Source organism: Uncinocarpus reesii, genomic scaffold, assembly GCF_000003515.1.
Source record: "Uncinocarpus reesii 1704 scaffold_1 genomic scaffold, whole genome shotgun sequence".
In the NCBI taxonomy this organism is placed as follows: Eukaryota; Fungi; Ascomycota; class Eurotiomycetes; order Onygenales; family Onygenaceae; genus Uncinocarpus; species Uncinocarpus reesii.
This window is the reverse complement of record NW_003052500.1, coordinates 6407042-6427376: the sequence shown is the minus strand read 5'-3', so window position 1 is coordinate 6427376 and position 20335 is coordinate 6407042. Positions and strand designations below refer to the sequence as shown.

Below are 20335 nucleotides of genomic sequence, written 5' to 3'. Positions count from 1 at the left end.
ATGGCGGAATCGCCCAAGAAACGCAAGAGGAGCAGGAAGGGGGACTCTGATAAGAAGTTTGACTGCAAACATGAAGGCTGCGGGAAGAGCTACTCCCGAGCGGAGCATTTGTATCGCCATCAGTTGAATCGTACGACCGCCAGCTACGATTTTCTTTCCGCTCTAATACCACATTTTGCCGGTGGCCAGCATGCCGAAATACCACTACTGACTCTGTGACTCCGTGAATCTAGACAACCCCAAGCACATATATCGATGCAAGTTCCCCAACTGCACCCGCGCTTTCGTCCGCCAAGACCTCTGTATCCGCCATCAAGAGCGTCACAACACGCATGGATCGCAGCTCCAGAAACGCGACAGCTTCGCTGCTCACTCCGCGAGGGTCGTTGCGGCCGCTCCCCCTGCTCCTAGCGACACCGACCGTGCAGCTACTACTCCGGTATCCACAGACAGTGGAGTCTCTCCACGGAAAACCAGTCCTCAGTTCTCAGAGTCCCCCATCAGCACGCCGAATCCTGCCTTCACTGGTACAGCGAGCTATCCGACTCCGTCCTCGTCCTCAGCTCCCCTCGAAGTTGCGTATTCCACAACCCCCAATCTGCAACGAAAGCATGCAGATCCCGGCGGCGTTTTCGCAGCCCCCCCAGCGCAGCGACCGCCGTTGACAATGTACGACCCGGCGCATCGTCAGTCATACGGACTCTACAGTAACGCTACTTACCAGAATGTATCGCTTACTGCGCCGGACGTTTCGTCTGGAGCTTCTCATGCTCCTGCTAACGTAGGGCTCCACCACTTATCTGTTCCCGGACCTAATTCTCATCGCAACTCATATTTATCACCCCCAAATACAATAAACGGCAATTCTCCATCCAATGGGTACATCCCGCAGCGAAGTATCCACGTGTCACCTCTATCTCCCCATAGCTATTCAAATCCACATCTCGGATCAACAGCAAGCACCTCGCTTGCAAACGCCATATCTAATGGGCTGGCCACAATTGGTTCTGTGTCCGCCACAGCAATGTCTGACCTCGACTCCATGGCTCCGTACGCACTTCCAGTTTTTGGCGGAGAAACATTGAACCGTTCTCCTTTTGCTATGACCGACGATTTCACGGCGTGGTTGTTCAATGAGCAGAATTCTTCGTCGGTGGGCTATTCGTCCATGACTGGAATGCTTTCGAATTTTTCGGACCCCTTCGTTGCGCAGCAACAGCACCATTACTACCCAGCAGATCCAGCGTTTGCTGGTTATTACGCTAATGTTATACAGCAGCAACAGCACCCGATGAGCGTCACTAGCATACTTGATACAGGTCCGCCCCAGTCGATCATTTCTGAGGAGAAGCGAACGGAAGTTCTGGATCTTATTCAAACACATTTCAATGAAAGTGACCAGGCAGCCATGAAAAACCGAAAAGAGGCTTTGCTGGAGGGTAACCTGGAAGCAGAAACTCACGTTCTTAGTTTGCGAATGATGCAAACCTACGTGGGCTCATACTGGTATCACTGCCATGATCAATTGCCAATCCTACACAGGCCAACATTCAGCCCCAACAAGGCACCGAATTTACTTCTCCTAGCAGTCATGGCCCTTGGAGCAGCGACGTTGGAAAGCGAACATGGACAAGAAGTTACAGAAGCGGCAGCAGACTTCTCGAACTTTGTAGCTTGGCATCTTCGCTGGGAGATATTCAGAGACCCAGATTTCCGCCCGCCGGCCAGGTTATGGGTATTCCAAACTTTACTACTCCTTGAGACGTATGAAAAAATGTTCTCTACGCGAGCCTTGCACGAGCGTGCACACATACATCATGATACGACGTTGACACTAATGCGACGTGGGAGCTCTCTCATCGGTAGGTCCGCATTGGACTCTCCGCCCAGCCCGCCGGATGACGGGCAAAATAGACATAGGGCCGTCTCTGGAACAACTTCCGCTTCAGAAACAACTCCAGGAGAAGAGTCTTGGGCGCGATGGGTAAAAGCCGAGGCTACTCGCAGGGTGGCATTCGCAGCATTTGTCCTCGATACCATCCATGCTACGATGTTTGGTCATTCTGCTAAGATGGTTGCGCATGAGTTGCGACTGCCGCTGCCTTGTGATGAGGCGCTATGGTCGGCAACGAGCGCAGCTGAGGTCGCAAGGGTGCAGTCGAGCTTGACATCGAATGGGGTCAAGCCGACATTATTCCTAGACAGTTTAAAAAAGACTCTCAACGGACAGAATGTACGCACTAATTCATTCGGCCGGACGATTATAATGGCAGGATTATTAAGCGTAAGTTGGCATATGAATCAACGCGACCTTCAAGTCACTTCCCTTGGTGTATCCCACACCTTGGGAGGACGAGATAAATGGCGATCGGCGCTTCTTCGTGCGTTTGACAACTGGAGACGAGACTTCGATGAGGCACTGATAGCGTCTGGGCCGGCCAACTACCCTTTCCATAGGAATCCGCATACTCTAAACGGTGACGTCTTCTTTGAATCGCGCACGGTGTTGCATCATCTGGCTCATATGGCATCTCATGTGGATATTGTTGACTGCCAGATTTTTGCCGGTGCGAGTCGTCTCCTTGGTCGCTGCATCACTCCCAGAGATTTCAGCTCGGCACGGGAAAAGATGACCGACCGCTGGGCCACAAAAGCGCCAGCACGAGATGCGACGTTTTACGCTCTCAAGTTCCTGTGCCAAGTACTTCTACCAGACAGGGATCAATCACCACGCTGCAGCCACTCTGCCTATATCAACTCTACAGAATACTCCGCCCGCAACGACTTTCTCCTCAACCGTCCATGGGTTTTATACTTTGCCACTCTTGTTGTGTGGTGCTACGGGTATGCGCTGGATGGTCCAATTACCCCGCCCGTACCCGAGCTAGCCTCCGCCGAAAGCCAACGAGAGGACATGCTCGCGTTTCTGGACAACGTTGGAAGCGTACAGAGTCCTGATGACCTGGGAAAGGTTCGTGATCGGAATCGATGCATGGGACTTCTGATGGTTCTTCGAGATAGCTTCTCGAAAACGCGCTGGGAGCTCCTCAACGAGGCTGCCAATTTGCTTGGGAGCTGTATTGAGAAGCTAAGGGGCTCAGCAAATGGGACGGGGCGTTCCTAGACTTACACCACACTTTCCACCCTGGGATCTAGATATCTACGGAGTAGGCTTGTCGAGAAAGCTTTATACTGTCTACGTGTACAGAATTGTCTGGGTACAGCATCCCATAGCAGCCAATCCACATTTAAAAAATAGACAAAAGAGAAATAGCAGAATCCAATCTTGCTGATGTGATGGTTCATAGCAAGAAATACAATCTACCAACACTAAGTTTCAACCTTTTAGTTTTTTAAATGTTGATATAGAATAATGAGCATGAGTGCTCTGCAGTTGCTACACAAGCTCTACAGAGCACATGTTAGGTAATCCAGTTAGCCCCAAGGTCACATGACCCATACTTAGTCAATAACCACTAGTTAGTTATTCATCTATTAGGTAGTTGCGAGCCCCTGAACACCGTCGGCTTAAACTACCAAAGCACAGCAGCTACCCTTCCGAGGACCTACGGCCAGCAACCCCAAACACCTGTTATCAAACTATCATGATTCTTCAGTTACGGCAGCTTTATAACATAAACTACCGAAATCCTTAACACATACCACGAGCAGTATGTTCGCCCACCATTACAAGACTTGCCGCACAGACCTACAGGGAACGAAGTGCGGCTTTCAGCAAGGGACTTCGCTCAGGTGGCGAGCTGAATGAGCCAACGGACTGATTAGCAGCAACCACATTAACTCACGGAGATGGAGAGGCATTCCATGGAAGCTGCAGGCAGCCGTCTGTGTCCGCGGGGTGATAAGGAGTCTGCTTGAAAGTACCAGGAACCCATTGGCATCATTGGTCCAGGAAGTCATCGACACCTGATAATGCTGCAATACAAATTTTGAAGACGAGGGGGGTGTTCAGGCAGTGATCAACTCGAATACCAACTGCCCAGCCCCCAATGCATGGTGAACCCCCCTCGGCAAACCCCGCAGCATGAGTTTGAAATGCCACTGGTGCAGATCGCTTCCGAGAGAAGCACCTCAGGATGAATGGCAACGGTGAGACAACGCTGCGAAGACTCATGAGTCAATGTTGCGATTTCGTCAAGTGTGGCCCCCTGCGAGGACGGTCTGGACAAAACCTCTCGGAAGCTCGCGGAAAAGGTGCCATCATTGTTCGACAATGAAAAAGGATCAACCACTTGATACTACTCGCTGCCCATGCATCAAAATGCCTGTTTCCAAGATATCAACCAGTGTTTGAATTCTGGCCATCTCAGTTCCTTGTTGCGGGCAAAAAGGAAGCTATGATTGAAAGGGAAAATATATAATGATTTTGATGTCATCTCCAAAGTCTCAACATGTGCTTGAATCTTGCAACTGTGGTGTGATTCGTGTTAATTTGGTTCTGGTCGACTCTCTCCCTCTTCATACATATGACGCAGCAGTTCGAACTCTTTTCCAAATCGCCGCCCCTCTAGAACATTTCAGCCCGCCACAGTAGCCGATCCTCAATGGAAGACTGTGCCATCCTTGTCATGGGGTAATCCTTTTCCAAACAGATCATATCCGTATTCTTCAAAACCCCGCGCGGGGTGGGCGCGGGGCGCGGGTATTATGATGTATTTATCATCTTTGACGGCGGATTTCATTTTGCTGGTGGCTATATATAAAGGTTATCTCCGTTTATCAACCCTACTGAGCAGGCTTAAGATTATGAGGACTGCAGCTCAAAGTGGAGTGGTGATCATATATATTGACTTGAAAAGGAACCCCCTTGACAAGCACATTAAGTTGAGATCCCTCTCGCTCTTCTCCCGCCCTCTCTAGATATATATCTGATCGCAGATACATAAGGCTCTCAAGATGGTCGGCTTGGGACTGGAGGATGGGCGCATTGATGGGAGCAAGGTGATGCAAGATGAACAAGCCCGCCGCGAGGCAATGAGACGTGTTAAAGAAGCAGACAAAGAGCTATTTAATGAAATCCTGAACCGTTATCCCCCGAGACAGAAGCGACTGCTGGAAAAGTTTGTAGCGGGCGATACCGAAGAATCTCAAATTGATCACTTCAATGAGCCTGCAAAAGACGCAGACAAAGAAAAATTACCTGGCGCTATAGAGAACCTCATTCCGATTGATCTGGAGATCTTCAATGATAAGGAGAAAAAAGATCGAGTTGAGGTGAGCCACCTTCTGTTAACAAATTGCTATCACTTGCTAAATTGAAAGCTGGAAAACTACTCGAATAGGCTTACAAATATGAGGTATTTTACAACTGGGGCCAGAATATCCTCAATGGCCCGTTGTATACTTGTATTCCCAAGACAGTCGTTGGAGTACAAGCCATTGTCGGCCTTGCAAAGAGCCTCAAATGCGGTCTTCGTGTCTCTGGGTACCGTATGTGCACCCGTGAGAATGTATGTCTAAGTGCTAATAGAATGCTTAGGGCATTCATGGTCATCAATTTTTGGCCGTGACAAGAGTGAGGATAAGCCGTTCATTCTGATCTCACTCCTTAGATTGGATAGAGCAATTCTGGGAGCCCAAGCAAATCAAGAGGCTCTAGGACACTGGAAAGACTATAAGATTGAGCTAAACAAGATTGAGGTGCTTCAGTCGACCACACATATCTCTTCCAACCAAGCTCTTGTTCGCATAGGCTGTTCTGCTACCAATGAGGACCTGCGAAGGTGGTGTCTAGAGAACAAGCTCCTAACCTTGCCGTTGAATGTGATCATGGTTGCGATTACTCTTGGGGGAAGCAATGCTCCCATTTGGTAAGAGTGGTTTACTCTGCCTCTCACTTAAGAGTTGCTAACAGTCATCTTTGATTAGCCATGGCGCTGGCATTAAGCAAAAAACACTCAGTGATCTTGTTTATGCTGTGGAATATGTTGATGTGAACGGCAAGTGTCAGAAAATAACACAGGATCAAAAGGAGTTTCTTTCTGTTGCTAGTGGATGCTTTGGGCTGCTAGGGGTTGTCACTCACCTTACGCTTGTTTTGGATAAGATGAGCTATGCTGCCATGAAACCCTTGAAACTGCCTGTTATCGAAGCTATCCCACCCCCAGAAGATATGGTGAAAGATTTGCCGAAGGCGCTGAAAGAGAAATATGACAAATACAAGCCAGACCAAATTAAGACATTCGTGAAAAATTTCGAGGACCGTGCGATGAAGGAATATTACGCCGAGTGGTTCTGGTTTCCACTCCATGACAAAATCTGGATCAACACATGGTCTCAGATAAAAGACCCGGTTTCCGTTAAGGATTATCCTGATGAGAATGAGATAAAGAAACAAGTGAAAGAAACATTTTCGCTTGAGTTGTTACAAGAATTCTTTCGGGGGGACAGGAAGATGTCAGCCGAGGATGCAACAAAGTTGATCTGTGAGTAATACTTTACCATGTTATGGGAAACCCAGGCTGTACTAACGCCATGAAAAGCTACGATGGGCATGGATGCATTGCCCACTGACATCACGATTGAAACCTGGCTTCCAAACGCTCTTCATTTTCGACGTGGTATCCAGAACATTCGGGTTCGAGATATCGAAGTTGAAATACCCGTGAGTTCATCTTAGATCCCGCCATATACTTATTTTTAACTGGTACTGCTGTTGTAGCTTCCCGAGTTGGGAACGGGCTCGAATGTCCCCGACTTTGCCATTGTCCGAAAGGCCTGGTGGCAGGCAATTCTTCTGACATACAAGGAAATCAAAACATGCCCGTTGCGGATGCCCCTTGAAATGCGCATCATGGGAAGCAGTGACGTTTTAATGGCACCACAGCGCGGGAATAAGTTAGGAACTTGTGCTATAGAGGTTTTGACTCCGCGATTCATGGAAGCCGAATGGCACGGCTTTGCGCAGGAAATGATTGACAAATGGATGACACTCAGGGACTGGAAAGGCAAAAAGCTTAACATTCGTCCCCATTTTGCGAAGGAATGGTAAGTGTTCACCCATGGGACGACACTAGCGATTCATTGAAGCCGGTCATTGACAACTTTCTACAGGGAAGCATTCCAAGTTGACGGTCAGCCATGGCCAAAGTATCTGAAAGAGAAGAGCTGCCACGAAGAAACTGCTAAGTTCATTTCAATCTTCAAACAAATTGCTACGAAACAGGGATGGTCAGTTAATGACGCTCAGCACATGTTCTCTAATCGGTTACTTGATACATTATTCTTCGATATTACGCATCATTAACTTTGGAAAAATCGGCTTTCGGTTTCTTTATAATTCCAATTCGGTCTCCTACTCTTCCGGATCTAATATTTTATTTAATATTTAATAATAAAAGGTCTTCCGGATTTGCTTGATGCGTAAGCTATGCATGTCCACGCATCCAATCTCACAAACTACAGGACTTCGACTCTCTATGATTGTTATAAATGATTGCTGAATTGTGTAGCAACTCCAATATTACTACCTTATTTGTGAGTAGTGTGGTTCGAAGGCCGAACTACTTTTAGAAGATGCATACGAGTTCAGTATGTGATTGTGATTCAACCTATTGCTGCCTATCAACTGCCATCCAACTGTTATGAACCTTACGGCACAGCACAGAAACATAGCATGCTATTGGAAGTGATAGTCTGAAACCAAATGTCCTAGCAGAATGGAAACAGGAACACCAGAAGCCGATGAAGAAAGAAGCTGTTGTGAATGCTTGAGAAATCAGAATCTTGCTGGTCATTGAATCTTAGTACATCACCGACATCAAATCCAACGCCATCACCTCTTTGAATCTGTATCAGCCGTGTCATATTTGATTTTACTGCATTTATATCGATGCTTCCCTCGCTTTTACGTTTCCTTCCCCGGTTCGGACGATGGAAGCCTCTTAGCTTTTCAAATTCGAACTTTCCCCGGATACCACTGGCTCAGAAAATCGAAGAAGAGACGATCCCAGGTTACATCGCCGCGCGGTACTATCCCGTTCGCATTGGGGAGGTCTTCAATAAGAGATACCAAGTCGTTGGTAAACTCGGATATGGAGCAACTTCGACTGTGTGGCTTGCGCGGGACATGAAGTAAGATCCGATCTCCATACAATTGTGTTAAATACCTGAACTAAAACCATCTTCAGCCGCTGCAATTATGTTACCCTCAAGATATTCATAACATCTACATCCATGGGCCAGCAACTGGATGGCGAGCTCAATATGTACAAACGCCTGGAGCGAGGCTCAAAATCTCATCCTGGTCGCAAAGCTGTGCGGATGCTTCTCGACTCTTTTGATGTGACCGGGCCCACGGATAAACACAGATGTCTTGTACATCCTCCCCTATGGGAGAGCGTCTTGACCTTTCTTCGCCGCAACCCAATTCACAGGCTACCTGTTCCAGTCATGGCAAGTGTACTAAAGTATCTCGTACTAGCACTGGACTATTTGCATTCCGAATGCAAGATCATCCACGGTGACATCAAATCTGATAACATCATGCTCGGCATTGCTGATGATTCGGTTTTCACGCATTTTGAGGAAAGCGAGCTTCAAACACCCTGTCCACGGAAAGAACTAGATGATGGTCGCATCATCTACGAGTCCCGCCAACTCACAATGCCAAAGAACTTTGCCCCCCCCCGTGTTATGCGATTTGGGCTCAGCCATGCCTGGAGATGTTGATGAGCATTTGGAAGATATTCAACCAAACTTCTATCGAGCGCCAGAGGTGATCCTCGAGATTCCATGGTCATACAGCGTTGATATCTGGAACGCAGGCTGTGTGGCGTGGGATATGTTCGAAGGCGAGTTTCTGTTTACCGGACATGATCCGGAACTCCAGACCTACCGAAGTAGAGCACATCTAGCTGAGATGATTGGTCTTCTTGGGTCACCGCCGCCTAACCTCCTTGCTCAGGGCAGGCTGGCGAGCAAGTTCTTTTCAGAGGAAGGTAGGCAACCTACTTTTCTCCCCTCCACTTTTCATTGCTACTTACATCCCTTTCCACCCTTCTCAACTCTTCTGCGTTCTGTCTAACTTATTTAGGCGAATTTCGTGCCGGAATTCCTTTGCAAGATCCAGTTCCACTCGAAGAGAGAGAAACTACTCTCAAGGAACAACAGGAGGACAGGGAGAAGTTTCTGTGCCTGATGCGGAAAATGGTGCAGTGGGAGCCGGGCAAGCGAAGCTCTGCGAAGGAACTTGTGCAAGATGAATGGATTCGTGCGCATTCATGAGAAGGAAATGCCGGCCTTGGTTCAGCCTTCTACCTAATTAAATCACAAATCTGAGGCGCCATCCCGGATCTCTTGAGAACCTATGACTTGGTTTATTCAGTGAGGGATCAGAAGGTGAAAAGAAAAACCCAAGTGATGTGGAAATACTAGTATCTGATTTTGAATTCAAGACCCAGTCACATAAGCCATCAAGGCAAGAAGAACGATAGAAGAGGCCACGAGCGGCATCCTGATAAAGCCAGCATCTCGCAAGGGCCGAGCGGTTGAAGAAAAAGCATGGGCCATAATGGTTGCTCCTTGGGTGTATCGAGTAGAGAATTAGATTGTCGAGATTAGAAGCAGAAGGCTTTTATGTGTAATTGAAGATAACAATGCAGAGAGCCAGGAGATCTTGTCCTGGAAGGATTCCATGCAATTTATATTTCATGTTATTAAAATATTTATAATATGCGGCGCATAATCATTTAGACATGGCAAGACAGGGTACAACTGATCCTTCAGCTTCAGGAAATAATTCCAACATGTATGCTCGGGCCCATACTCTGAGGGGCCAGGCTCTAGATCAGTCTGAAGCACCTCCCTTGAACTCATTGATTGTTGGGATGACAGAAAGGCAAAGGAGGCTTGATGATTAACAAGCGCCAAAGCCCACTCAAATATTTGATGGGGTGCGGTCCGTGCCGTCCTGTGGGTTGATTCGCCCCCATTCCTTGGCGATATCAGTTTGTCAGGGAAGATTGGGAACACTAGAAGAATCCAATAACTCTTTAAGCGACATCCTGAAGCCACGGATGTCTAAGCGCTTGCTCAGCCGTCGGTCGTTCATCAGGATCCCAAGTCAGGAGATGACAAATGAACTTGATGCAATCCTTCGGGACCTTCATGACTGAAAGCTCGTCTTCCAACGACTTTGTACCAACGAGACCCCCAGTAACAAGAGACTTCGCAAGCTCAAACTCCTCCGCGTACTGAGAATCCTTGTCCCAGGGGAAAAGTCCAACAAGCTGGAAGAGGTTTCCGATGCTCCACGCTGCTTTCAACGTCTCAGGAGATTTTGATGAAATCTGAAAGGTGAGTCCTGATGGTCCAAACAATGTCTTGGTCGCGAGAAAATGAGCCAGCTTGGGGCCATTAGTAAACTCCAAGCTGTGAGGGGGGATGGGGGGTGTGGACTTACGCTAACGCCCACAGACCATACATCACACGCGGGAGTTACTGGCTTCCCCATCCAGACTTCAGGTGCGCGTATAGCGAGACCTTGGATACGTTCGTCGAAGCATCTTCCGCTCCGGATCACTACCAATACTGAGTCAGACAGCAAGGACATAGTAGTTGCAGGGACGTAAATGCTGCTTACAACCGCCCAAGTCAGCGAGCTTCACAATTGGTGAGGCCGAATCAGCGCTGGAGACCAGGATGTTGTTTGGGTTGATGTCTAGAAAACGCGTTAGTCAGCTTATACTGAATATCATACAGAACAATCCGACCATTTCAGCTCAAGGACAAGGAGACACTCGTACCTGTATGGACGGCAATGCCCTGTCCATCCATGTCCGCAAAAGCCGTCAGAGCTTGCAGAACCGATTTTGCGACTACTTTTAGAAGCGCGTTGCTGGGAGCTCTTCGTTGATGCCGCAATGACCACAAATCACTGTCCATCCACTCAAATACCAGGCATTTGTCTGTACCATTATCGACGGCTTCGTGCAATGATCTTATGACAGGCGAGTTTCGGATGCAGTTGAACTGATACGCACCCACCTCCCGCTTATATAAAATGGGGAGGTCCTCTGTTTTTATCATGACGCTTTCATGTCACTCAGTTAGTTTTGCCAGCAATCAATGAGGCGTTATGCTGTGCTAGCTCACGGAGTCGAAGTGCCTTGAATGTGGCCCTCGAAAACGTTGCTCTTGATCGCGCGATCCACCAGATATGAAGCTCTCTGGCCGGCTATCAGGACCTGCTGTCCTCTCAGCATCAGGTCGTAGATTGGACGCGTCATAGTCATGAGTAGCTGCTGAACTGGTTACGATATAAACTTGGGTATCTTTCTCTTTGTGGTGAACGACTTGTAAGTTGTGGGTTTCTGGATATTACCGCAAGGAGGCTAGAGGCCAGGAACACTGGTGGGTGACTAAACGGCCACCACGAAGAGGACCTTTCCATCTCCTGATCTTGGCCCGTAATCCTGACTATGAATTTGGATTCTGTATAACTTGGTCGATGGACATCAAAGATGGGCGGATCAGAGCCTCACACCAAGTGAGGGCCAGGGAGTCCTCCTAACGTGGATACTTTCAACAAAACGCAAGCCATCTGTTGATATTTTCAATAATCCTTTCGAGGAATTTGTCGATGAGACGAATGATTTTGTGAGAGTTGCCTTCTCAGCTGGAAACCAGAGGGTCTCACGTCTCGTCTCTTCTCATGTAGGTGGCTCTAGCTTCTGTACTGGCTAGCTCTTGATGGAACTAAGCAGGGTATGGAATTCCAGAATCAAGTCCCTAGCAAATTGAATCTGAAATCAAATTAGCAAATTGAACGTGGGATCGAACGGATAGATCAGTATTGAGAATAAAATCATAACAATAACTCTGCTCATCTTCTCTGCTGAGTATTTCATTTCTTATGAGTAAGAAATATTTCAAGATTCAGTAATAGTAAGTGAAAATCAAAAATCTGCTGAAGATATTCGCAAGTGAGTATGGAAGTTCTGTTTCCCATGGCAACCAAGCCAGTCCGGGCCTAGGTGTTTTTGAGGGGGAGTGGTGTTGACGGCGAGCTCCCTCTCACATCTCTGGTTTGATGCCCTCAAAAACACTGGAATCAGTTTGAGCAACCTCCCTTCCTCCCTATATCCTGCAAAACATCTGCAGCATCCAAAAACAATCCAAAAGAATCAGCAATTCCTCATCCAAACATGGTGCGTACTGTTTTTACTTTCCAGTCAGCAGAGTTGTGGCAAAGCCAGCCCCAGGGACACTGGCCCGCGGTTGCATCCATGGTTGGCCGCAAGAAGAGAGAAAGCATGAAGACTGCCAGAGCAGTGCTATTTACGTGCTGTATCATCGCCGCGGAAACAGGATGCCTGCTACGTGACTCTGTTCATCACCACGAGAGACATTGAAGTCCCGGCGACAGCAAACAAACTCACGCAGTTCACACGCATCTCTCTCTCTCTCTCTCTCTCTCTCTCTCCCCGCCCCATCACTTTCATCATCATCTCCATCTCCAAGCCCGATCATCTACCTCTTTCTATTTCCAAATTCAGCCCGCAATCATGAGCCCCTCAAAGCCCCTTGGTGCTCGCGCGCAGACTGCCCCTACCCGTCCGGACACCCATCGCAGGCAAGCTGCTCCGGAGCCTGAAGCTGAACAAGACTACGATGAACAGGCCTCCACGAACTACAAAGAAGCTTTCTCTCTGTTCGACAAGCGCGGCACCGGTCGTGTTGCTCTCGAATCGCTCGGCGATCTGCTCCGCGCGTGCGGCCAGAACCCCACACTTGCTGAGATCAGAGAGTTGGAGAAGGGAATGGGTGGTGATTGTAAGTCCTTGGGCCTGATACACTTTGGCGTGGAGAGAATTATGTAGAGAAACGGTGGCTTTTGGAGCAATGTTTACTGATGTGGATGATGTTCCTTGGATTAGTTGACTTCGACGCCTTTCAAAAGGTTCTTAACCGCCCTGGTGGATTCCGTGATCCCGGCGAGCCAGAAGAGTATTGTCGCGGTTTTCAAGTTTTCGATAAAGATATGACTGGCTTTATTGGAGTCGGACAGTTACGCTACAGTGAGATTTGACCTTCTCTTATTGTTTGGTGGTCGCGGACTGCTAACTGCCTTGGTTTGCTCCTAGTTCTTACAAACCTTGGCGAGAAAATGACCGATGAAGAAGTTGATGAGCTCCTCAAGGCCGTTGACACTAGCTCCGGAGAGATCAATTACACTGGTATGCGATGTCAGCATTATCTTGCTTTAGGAGCACTTTTCTGATGACGCTTTGATTAGAACTTGTCCGCACGATCCTTGCCAACTAAGTACACGCTTGCGTTTCGAATTGAATGACCTTTTTACGGGCTATGACACAATAGGTTTTCTTAATTTGATGGGTGTTTTTCGGCTTCCTATACTTTTATCACCTTGCTTGAGAAACCAACAACGCAACTCAAATCAGCGTCTGGTCTTGACTTGGAGGGATAATTCTGTGGTATCTTAGGGGGCTACTTCTTGTCATTGATATGCTTTTTACTTTTGACGGCGGCTGGTGTATGGCAGGTGCTGGTATTATGGGGACAAAGTAACGGGAATTGACATTAAATGATCCTCGTACATACATACATTGACATTGCAAAGCAACGCTTTTTACTCCCTATGGTTACTTTGTATATTTTGGCAAGCATTGTTTGCGGTAAATGGTACATGGTGCGAAACCCCATTCAACCCCAGAATGATCGCAACACAGTCACAATAAAACCTGCTATAAACGCCAACGCGGCTTCAGGTCCAATCCAATATCCGGGTACGGATATTATGGCCCAACCAACCTAGCCCTCCATTGTACTGGACAACTTATCCCACCCTCCCCACTCCTCCTTTTCCACAACAACTTCACTCGCGCCCATTTCCCCCGTCTGAACCACTGCACCCGGAAGCAAGTAAGCCGCTCTCGGCCCTTCGCCCTCTCCCCGGCCTTCCCCAACCCCCTGCTTCTCCCCAGTTGAGAAATGGATATCATCAAGATGATACCCCACCACAACCCTACACCGCCCACAGCGCACCAGCCACCGCTTCTCAAACCCATCCGCCCGCCGCACCACAAGCGGCTGCCGATCCCGCGCCGTGGTCGAGAGCAAGATGGTATACTCCTGGTCCTCGCGGCTCCGCTTGGGCACCCGCTCGTTTCTCCTTTTTCGCGACTTTGACGATATCGAGTCGTTGTTACCGGATCGCACATGCTTCTCTGGTCTTCTTTCCTCCTCTTCGTCCTTTTCTCCCTCGGCGCCGGACGAGGGGCCTTCGGATTCGGGTTCAGATTCTTCGGAAGCTGGCGAGGAGGCGCGAGGGGCTGGCAAGGGAATGATCACGGCACGGTCGAGTGCTGGCTCTTTTCGGCGCGGTAGGGAGAGAATATCACGCGTGCTGCCGAGGAGGAGGTGGCTGCAGAATGCGCAGTGGTAGGTGCGGATTGGCTTTCGTTTGCGGGCCGGCTCCGTCGCTAAGGGTTCATCTTGATCGGCTTGTGCGATCGGGGATACCGGACGGTTAGGTCCGGGGAGGTTAGGCGACTCAGATTTCTTAAGTAGTGAGGATGTCATTGTTATAGACAATATGCACATAGACCGCAGCTCAGTAACCTCCCCGTCGTCAGCAAAGATGAGAGCTCTTATCGATAAGAGCGTGGTGCCAACGCTAGATCACGTGAAAGTCTACTCTGGCGGCTTCTACCTTGAGGGTGAGGGTGAGGGCCCCTTGTTGGGATATGTCAGCCCAGTAGTATTGATAGTTACATATATAACTAGTGCATATTTGGCAGCAATAATGGGCATGTCGCACTATCTGCTGGCAATGAACCTCTCCACTTAAGCTAAGCCTAGCTCCTTGTAGAATGCATCTGGCTGAGGTTCGCGGCCGAGGAACTGCTTCAATGTTTCCATCTCCTCTTGGCTGCCTCCCTTCTCAAGAACAACATGCCGGTATCTCCGCCCTTCCTTCCCATCCATCGGGTTCTTCTTGAACACACTGTAAAACATGTCCGCCGAGTACACTTGGGAGCTGGAATCGGAGGTTAGCATCCGTTCTTCCCACAAAATATGGGGTTATCATACCTAAGATAGCCATAATATCCAGCGTCGTATCCTCCAATGAGATGGCCAAAGGTTGCCTGACCGTGTCCCCAGTCATAACCAAGGCCAAGCGCCTCAGGTCCTTCAAGACTCGTAATCTCTTTGCGAAGAGTGTTATACTTCTCCGTGATATTTAGTTTTTGGATAGCATCATGGTCTGCAGGCTCATGCACAGTCATATCAAAGATACCAAAGTGAAGCTGTCGCAAGTTGAACAAAGCATCGTTGACATGTTTAGTCTTGATAAGATTTGCGATGAGTTCATCAGATATCTGCTCTGAAGGTCGTGGTTTATCGCCTGCCTGATCTTTCCAAGCTTCTAGATACTCAGGTGAGAGATAGGAGAAATGCTTGCTCAACGATTTCAATTGCGAGGGCGTCCAGCACCAGTTTTCCAGCATTTGACTAGGTGCTTCCACAAAGTCACGGACAGTGTTCGTTCCATGGAAACGGGCATAAACTGTCTTCGCCACGAGATCATGAATACCATGGCCCAGCTCGTGGAAGAGTGTCACCACTTCATCGTGCTTGAGCAAGCTAGGCTTCTTAGGTGTGGGTTTAGAAAAGTTGCACACCAAGGCAGTCGCTGGATATCGGCGTTTTCCATCTCTGGCGATGAATCCCTAACCATAGTGTTAGTTGGGTACGTTATTATCGAAAAGAAAGATGCATACCGGTTGCAAATTAAAATTGGCTGCATGTCCATATTTGCCGTCTCTTGGGAACAAGTCGAGATACAAGTAACCGACAAAGCCATTGCCCTCGCCCTCATCGTCCCAAACGCTGAAAACCTGAACATCCTCATGCCAAACGATGTCATCTCCCTTGCCAGTCGTTGAAAGCTTGCTTCGTTCTTCTCCCTCAATTTGCACGAAAACAAGGCCAAAGAGTTCCTCAAAAATCTTCAACATCCCACGGATAGTGGTATGCAATGGGAAAAACTCTGCAATCAGTTGGTGGTCTAATTGGTAGTCCTTTTCCAGCATCATGCGATCGTAAAAGCGATGGTCCCATAGAAAATAATGCCCATCACTTTCTTGGCTTGGATTCCGGGATTTCAAGTCATTTGCCTTGAGCTCCTTCAGCTTTGCAATTTCCTTAAGGCCTCCATCCTTTAGCCTGGCACGAAGATCACCCAAGAATTTATCAACCGTCTCCGGTGTTTTCGCCATCTTGTCCTCGACACGGAAGGTAGCATGGTTTGGGTACCCAAGCAGCCGTGCGGCTTCGTCGCGAAGGATGACGGCCTCTCTAAACAGAGGAACATTCTGGTTGCACTTGTTTTCGTTCGCAATCATGACACGTTTCCTCACATCGGCATTCGTAGCGTACTTTGTCAACGGGAATAGATCGGGGTATTTGAACGTCAAGAACAGCTTCCCTTCATTCTCTCCCTCGCCCTTCTTCAGCCCTGAAACCACATCCTCCGGCACCCCATGCAGCTCCTCCTTCGTCAACCACACACCACCTCTCTCTTCATTCAAATTTTTTTGGAATTCAAGGGCGATCTGACTCAACCTCTTCTTGATTTCCTTGAATCGATCTCTCTTCGGCCCAGCAGGCAATCCCAGCCCATTTCGGATATAGTCCTTGTGCTCCTTCTCCAGCAACTTCTGCGACTCCGGGTCCAGCTTCTCACCCTTCTTCAACACCGCATCAGTCAACTTGAACAAATCCTCACGCATAGCTGTCTCAATGGCAAAGTCATTCATCAATCTTTCAGCCTCAGTCGACGCATCACGAAGCCCCACATCAGTCGAAACAGACTGATAAAAGCCCAAGATGTGCGATTCCAACGCCATGGTATTCTCATCTTCCGCCAGCGGCAACACAACTTTGTCAAACGTGGCTGCTTCGAGTTCAACGCTCTTGGCTACGGCATCTTGCACCTTTCGAGATTGCTCAATGAGCCGTTTGGTGTCGGCGAGGATGGACGACGGTGTTCCTGTGAACAATGGGGGCGCCTGGGGCGGGGTTCGCAGATGTGACGGGGCCATGGCTGCTGTCGTGAGAGGGTGTCGACTGGTAGATACTGCGGTTGGAATCAAAGATTGAAATGACGCTTTTAAAGCTGTTGGCCTTGGTCGGAATTGGCCGAGTAGGAGCCTGGGGGCGGGGAGGAGAAGTGAGGCAGCCAGGATGAGGGCGATTCCGAGGAAGAGGGGCAGAGCGAGCCAGAAGACGGAGCAGGTGCAGCGGGTGATGCGCGCCAGTTTGGTTGGTTCTTCCTGTCGATTTTGGGTAGCAAAGAAAGTGGTGACTATGCGTCAAGCCAAAGGCAAGCTTATTTTTATGAATTTACAGACTTGATGTGAAAATTCAGAATTAACTACGTAGTTCAGTCGGCAAAAGGACAGATTCAACTTTAGATAAACTGACTAGGGTTGGACGATGTCTTACACTTGGTAAATCGATAACGGGCTCGCTTTGCCAACATTCCGGAGGAGCAAACTGAGCAATGAAACTGCACATCAAACGCAAGATTGAAGTGAAAGGGAGCAAAAAAGAAATGCCTTTTAACTCCCTAGCTGGGAATCGAACCCAGGGCTGCTGTGTGAGAGACAGCGATGTTAGCCACTACACCACTAAGGATTTGTTATCATGCCAAGGCACATGTGAATAGTCAAAGCAGCAAGCAGTTCTTGAGGGCCCAACTTTCTGACCTTCCGAACAATATTACGGAGTACACAAAAGTATTTAATATTGCCAAACTAGATCTGTCCGGACAGTGGATCCGTAGGATTATTATATTTCCATTGTATATTAGGTATATAGACAAGCAATTTGCGATAAAACTCCCTCTAGAATAATAAGGCTTTCCTCCACAATCCAAAATACTACGGAGATCGCGAGTACACGCAAGGATTAGGATCCTTCGTATACTCCACGCGCGATGCAATGTCGATGCAGTTCTGGTTATGACCCGGGGTCTTGAACCCAGAAGCCCAGATGCTCCACGACCCGTTGAGACTGTTTGGGCATGCAACCAAGTCGCTTCCAGCGAACTGAAGGTGGTTGTCCCCGTTGATCGACCACCCAGTGAGTTCGGCATACCGGGGCTTTCCCTCATCACCAGTAAGGTAGCCGATTTTACCCATACCTATTACATTGAGAGATTAGTACTTTAGATGGATGAAGCTACCGAGAAGTCGTGACATAAGAAAAGATCCCATACCCATGCCAGACCGGTCGACAAATATCTGCTGCTTCTCAGCGGACTTGGGTGTGTATAAGAAGAGCGCGCCGTCTTTTAGGTAAAAAGTGGCGAATTTCTCGTTGGACCGTTTGCACTGAGCGTTCTGGTCAGGTAGGCCGGCGAACAGGCTCCTCAAGGCAGCATTGAAAGCCTGGTTGTGGACACCGCTGCCGGCGTGGATGGCGACGACGCCGAATTCCTTGTTAGGCTTGGGTGGAGGGCACGAGGTGGGTGTAGCGGAAGCAGTGACGGCGGCCAGAGCGCCGAGCAGGATGGTAGAGAAACGCATTTTTGAAGAGCGGAAGGAAGGCTTCAGTAGTACGGAGTAGGATGTTTTGAGTGACACAATCCCCTCTGGTACCCGGACATCCTTTGCTCTTTTATATCCCTCCGTTGGTCAGACTTCCGCTCAACGGCGAGCTGAACAATGGCAAGCCGTTGAAGTCATCTCACCGTTCCGCCTCCCGGAAACTGAGACATGGAGCTATTTTCGTCCAAGACGATCAGCCATGATCGAATCTCCATTGAAGAAGTGGCGCGCCAAGGAACAGCATCTAAAACATTTTCCTCGTTTCTGTATGGTCTCACTGGCCGTGCGTCGAAGGGCTCGTGTTCGGAAAGGTGATTTTGTTGTTGAAGGGCAGCGGAGAGGGGACGGTGAGTTGTGATTTGAAGGGCGTTTGGTCAGTCGACAACTAGTTACTCCGGATGGAGTACTCGTTTAGGAGGTCATGTTTCCCTGAGCCAAGGCGAGGAGGAGGAGGAAGAAAAGAAACAAAAAAATTATTAGTTACTCCCTAGCTGGGAATCGAACCCAGGGCTGCTGTGTGAGAGACAGCGATGTTAGCCACTACACCACTAAGGACTGGATGGAAGGCTGACTTCTATTGTGATTAATGAGATAAAAGGCACGGACCGGGATAAGCGAAGATCTGGGGATATCGTTGCCGCCGCCCTCACCCATCAATTCGGAAGCACTCAGCTGCTGTGATATCGACACACACAAACAGAAGCAAATCGAGATCAGACTTGGGCAACGAGTCAACGACCATTCGAAAGCCTGACGGTCAATGAAGTTGTCCCTTTTAAAAGATCAACTTGTATGATTGAAGGACTAGTCATAGCTTAATCAAACAAGGTCTCCTTGAGCTCGAGTTTGGAGATCCGTCTCACAAGAACGTTTAGCTGGCTATTCTAGAGTCAGTTAGCTCATGACTCGATGTGCGGAGTATGGACGGCTACCAAGTCAAGAGTCGAGCAGAGGCTGCACAATGATTGATTGATTGATTTTGTGCTATGTATTGCAGGTTTCGGAAAGGTTGTTTGGTTGACTTCCTGGATAGATGGGGTCTTTACTCAGTTTTCGACGGGGCACGCCGCACACCCATGCCAAAGCCGCCTTTTTACATTAGATCCTACAGCCAATTCGGTCTCTACAGTAATCCTTAGTGGTGTAGTGGTTAACATCGCTGTCTTTCACACAGCAGCCCTGGGTTCGATTCCCAGCTAGGGAGCGAAGTGAATTTACTTTTTGTCCCTGGTGGATACCTTTTTGCTTTCGCCATTTTAATTTACCAGATATAGGGCCAAAACTCAAGCGCTCTATCAAGTCCTTAGTGGTGTAGTGGCTAACATCGCTGTCTCTCACACAGCAGCCCTGGGTTCGATTCCCAGCTAGGGAGTAACTTCAACTATGTTTTTGCATACCCAGCAAGTGGCCTGACGGGATATGTATGTCATTTTGAGACTTACTATTTTTATTGGGAAACATAATTCACAAAGACTCCAGTCTCCACTAGAGGTCTATGAATCATACCGCTAAGAACATTCTCTAGAATTTGTGCATACAACTTTGAGTATCCTTCCTGTCTGTCCACTCTGCGTAGTGTGAGTACGATATGTTTCCGTCCCGGCTTATACTATGGGCCCTAAATCAAAACTCGACTGATCAGAGATTATTCCGTAGCACGCATAGCTTGGCGAGGGAGGAACACGCCGTAGTGTGTCAGGGCATGCCGGTGAAGCTGATGCAACTCTTGATATGCA

At 48.5% G+C, this 20335-nt stretch overlaps 8 protein-coding genes and 4 non-coding genes across 12 annotated transcripts; 7 read left to right on the top strand and 5 right to left on the bottom strand.

Annotated features, from left to right (window-relative positions):
* UREG_02425 (uncharacterized protein) lies at positions 1-3124 on the top strand (the record flags this gene model as incomplete). Its single annotated transcript, XM_002542863.1, has 2 exons — positions 1-130; positions 234-3124. 2 exons carry the CDS (start codon positions 1-3, stop codon positions 3122-3124), a joined length of 3021 nt encoding a protein of 1006 aa, XP_002542909.1.
* A 1793-nt stretch (positions 3125-4917) lies between these two features.
* Positions 4918-7267, top strand: UREG_02424 (uncharacterized protein; the record flags this gene model as incomplete). Its single annotated transcript, XM_002542862.1, has 7 exons — positions 4918-5235; positions 5319-5451; positions 5501-5831; positions 5890-6446; positions 6504-6625; positions 6683-7008; positions 7075-7267. 7 exons carry the CDS (start codon positions 4918-4920, stop codon positions 7265-7267), a joined length of 1980 nt encoding a protein of 659 aa, XP_002542908.1.
* A 1407-nt stretch (positions 7268-8674) lies between these two features.
* On the top strand, positions 8675-9246 carry UREG_02423 (uncharacterized protein; the record flags this gene model as incomplete). The annotated part of the gene is made up of 2 exons (XM_002542861.1): positions 8675-8960; positions 9056-9246. The coding sequence occupies 2 exons, from the start codon at positions 8675-8677 to the stop codon at positions 9244-9246; spliced, it is 477 nt and encodes a 158-aa protein (XP_002542907.1).
* A 767-nt stretch (positions 9247-10013) lies between these two features.
* On the bottom strand, positions 10014-11249 carry UREG_02422 (uncharacterized protein; the record flags this gene model as incomplete). Its single annotated transcript, XM_002542860.1, has 5 exons — positions 10014-10367; positions 10424-10542; positions 10604-10681; positions 10767-11053; positions 11116-11249. The coding sequence occupies 5 exons, from the start codon at positions 11247-11249 to the stop codon at positions 10014-10016; spliced, it is 972 nt and encodes a 323-aa protein (XP_002542906.1).
* A 1278-nt stretch (positions 11250-12527) lies between these two features.
* Positions 12528-13287, top strand: UREG_02421 (myosin regulatory light chain cdc4; the record flags this gene model as incomplete). The annotated part of the gene is made up of 4 exons (XM_002542859.1): positions 12528-12795; positions 12900-13040; positions 13107-13199; positions 13259-13287. 4 exons carry the CDS (start codon positions 12528-12530, stop codon positions 13285-13287), a joined length of 531 nt encoding a protein of 176 aa, XP_002542905.1.
* Positions 13288-13974: 687 nt separating this feature from the next.
* On the top strand, positions 13975-14172 carry UREG_02420 (uncharacterized protein; the record flags this gene model as incomplete). Its single annotated transcript, XM_002542858.1, has 1 exon — positions 13975-14172. One exon carries the CDS (start codon positions 13975-13977, stop codon positions 14170-14172), a length of 198 nt encoding a protein of 65 aa, XP_002542904.1.
* Positions 14173-14829: 657 nt separating this feature from the next.
* On the bottom strand, positions 14830-17090 carry UREG_02419 (MepB protein; the record flags this gene model as incomplete). Its single annotated transcript, XM_002542857.1, has 3 exons — positions 14830-15022; positions 15076-15716; positions 15768-17090. The coding sequence occupies 3 exons, from the start codon at positions 17088-17090 to the stop codon at positions 14830-14832; spliced, it is 2157 nt and encodes a 718-aa protein (XP_002542903.1).
* Positions 17091-17613: 523 nt separating this feature from the next.
* UREG_08005 lies at positions 17614-17685 on the bottom strand. The gene has a single exon. It is a non-coding gene; the product is annotated as a tRNA-Glu (tRNA).
* Positions 17686-17930: 245 nt separating this feature from the next.
* Positions 17931-18578, bottom strand: UREG_02418 (uncharacterized protein; the record flags this gene model as incomplete). Its single annotated transcript, XM_002542856.1, has 2 exons — positions 17931-18193; positions 18269-18578. The coding sequence occupies 2 exons, from the start codon at positions 18576-18578 to the stop codon at positions 17931-17933; spliced, it is 573 nt and encodes a 190-aa protein (XP_002542902.1).
* Positions 18579-19082: 504 nt separating this feature from the next.
* Positions 19083-19154, bottom strand: UREG_07976. Its single transcript has one exon. It is a non-coding gene; the product is annotated as a tRNA-Glu (tRNA).
* A 577-nt stretch (positions 19155-19731) lies between these two features.
* Positions 19732-19803, top strand: UREG_08029. Its single transcript has one exon. It is a non-coding gene; the product is annotated as a tRNA-Glu (tRNA).
* A 96-nt stretch (positions 19804-19899) lies between these two features.
* Positions 19900-19971, top strand: UREG_08042. Its single transcript has one exon. It is a non-coding gene; the product is annotated as a tRNA-Glu (tRNA).
* Positions 19972-20335: the final 364 nt, after the last annotated feature.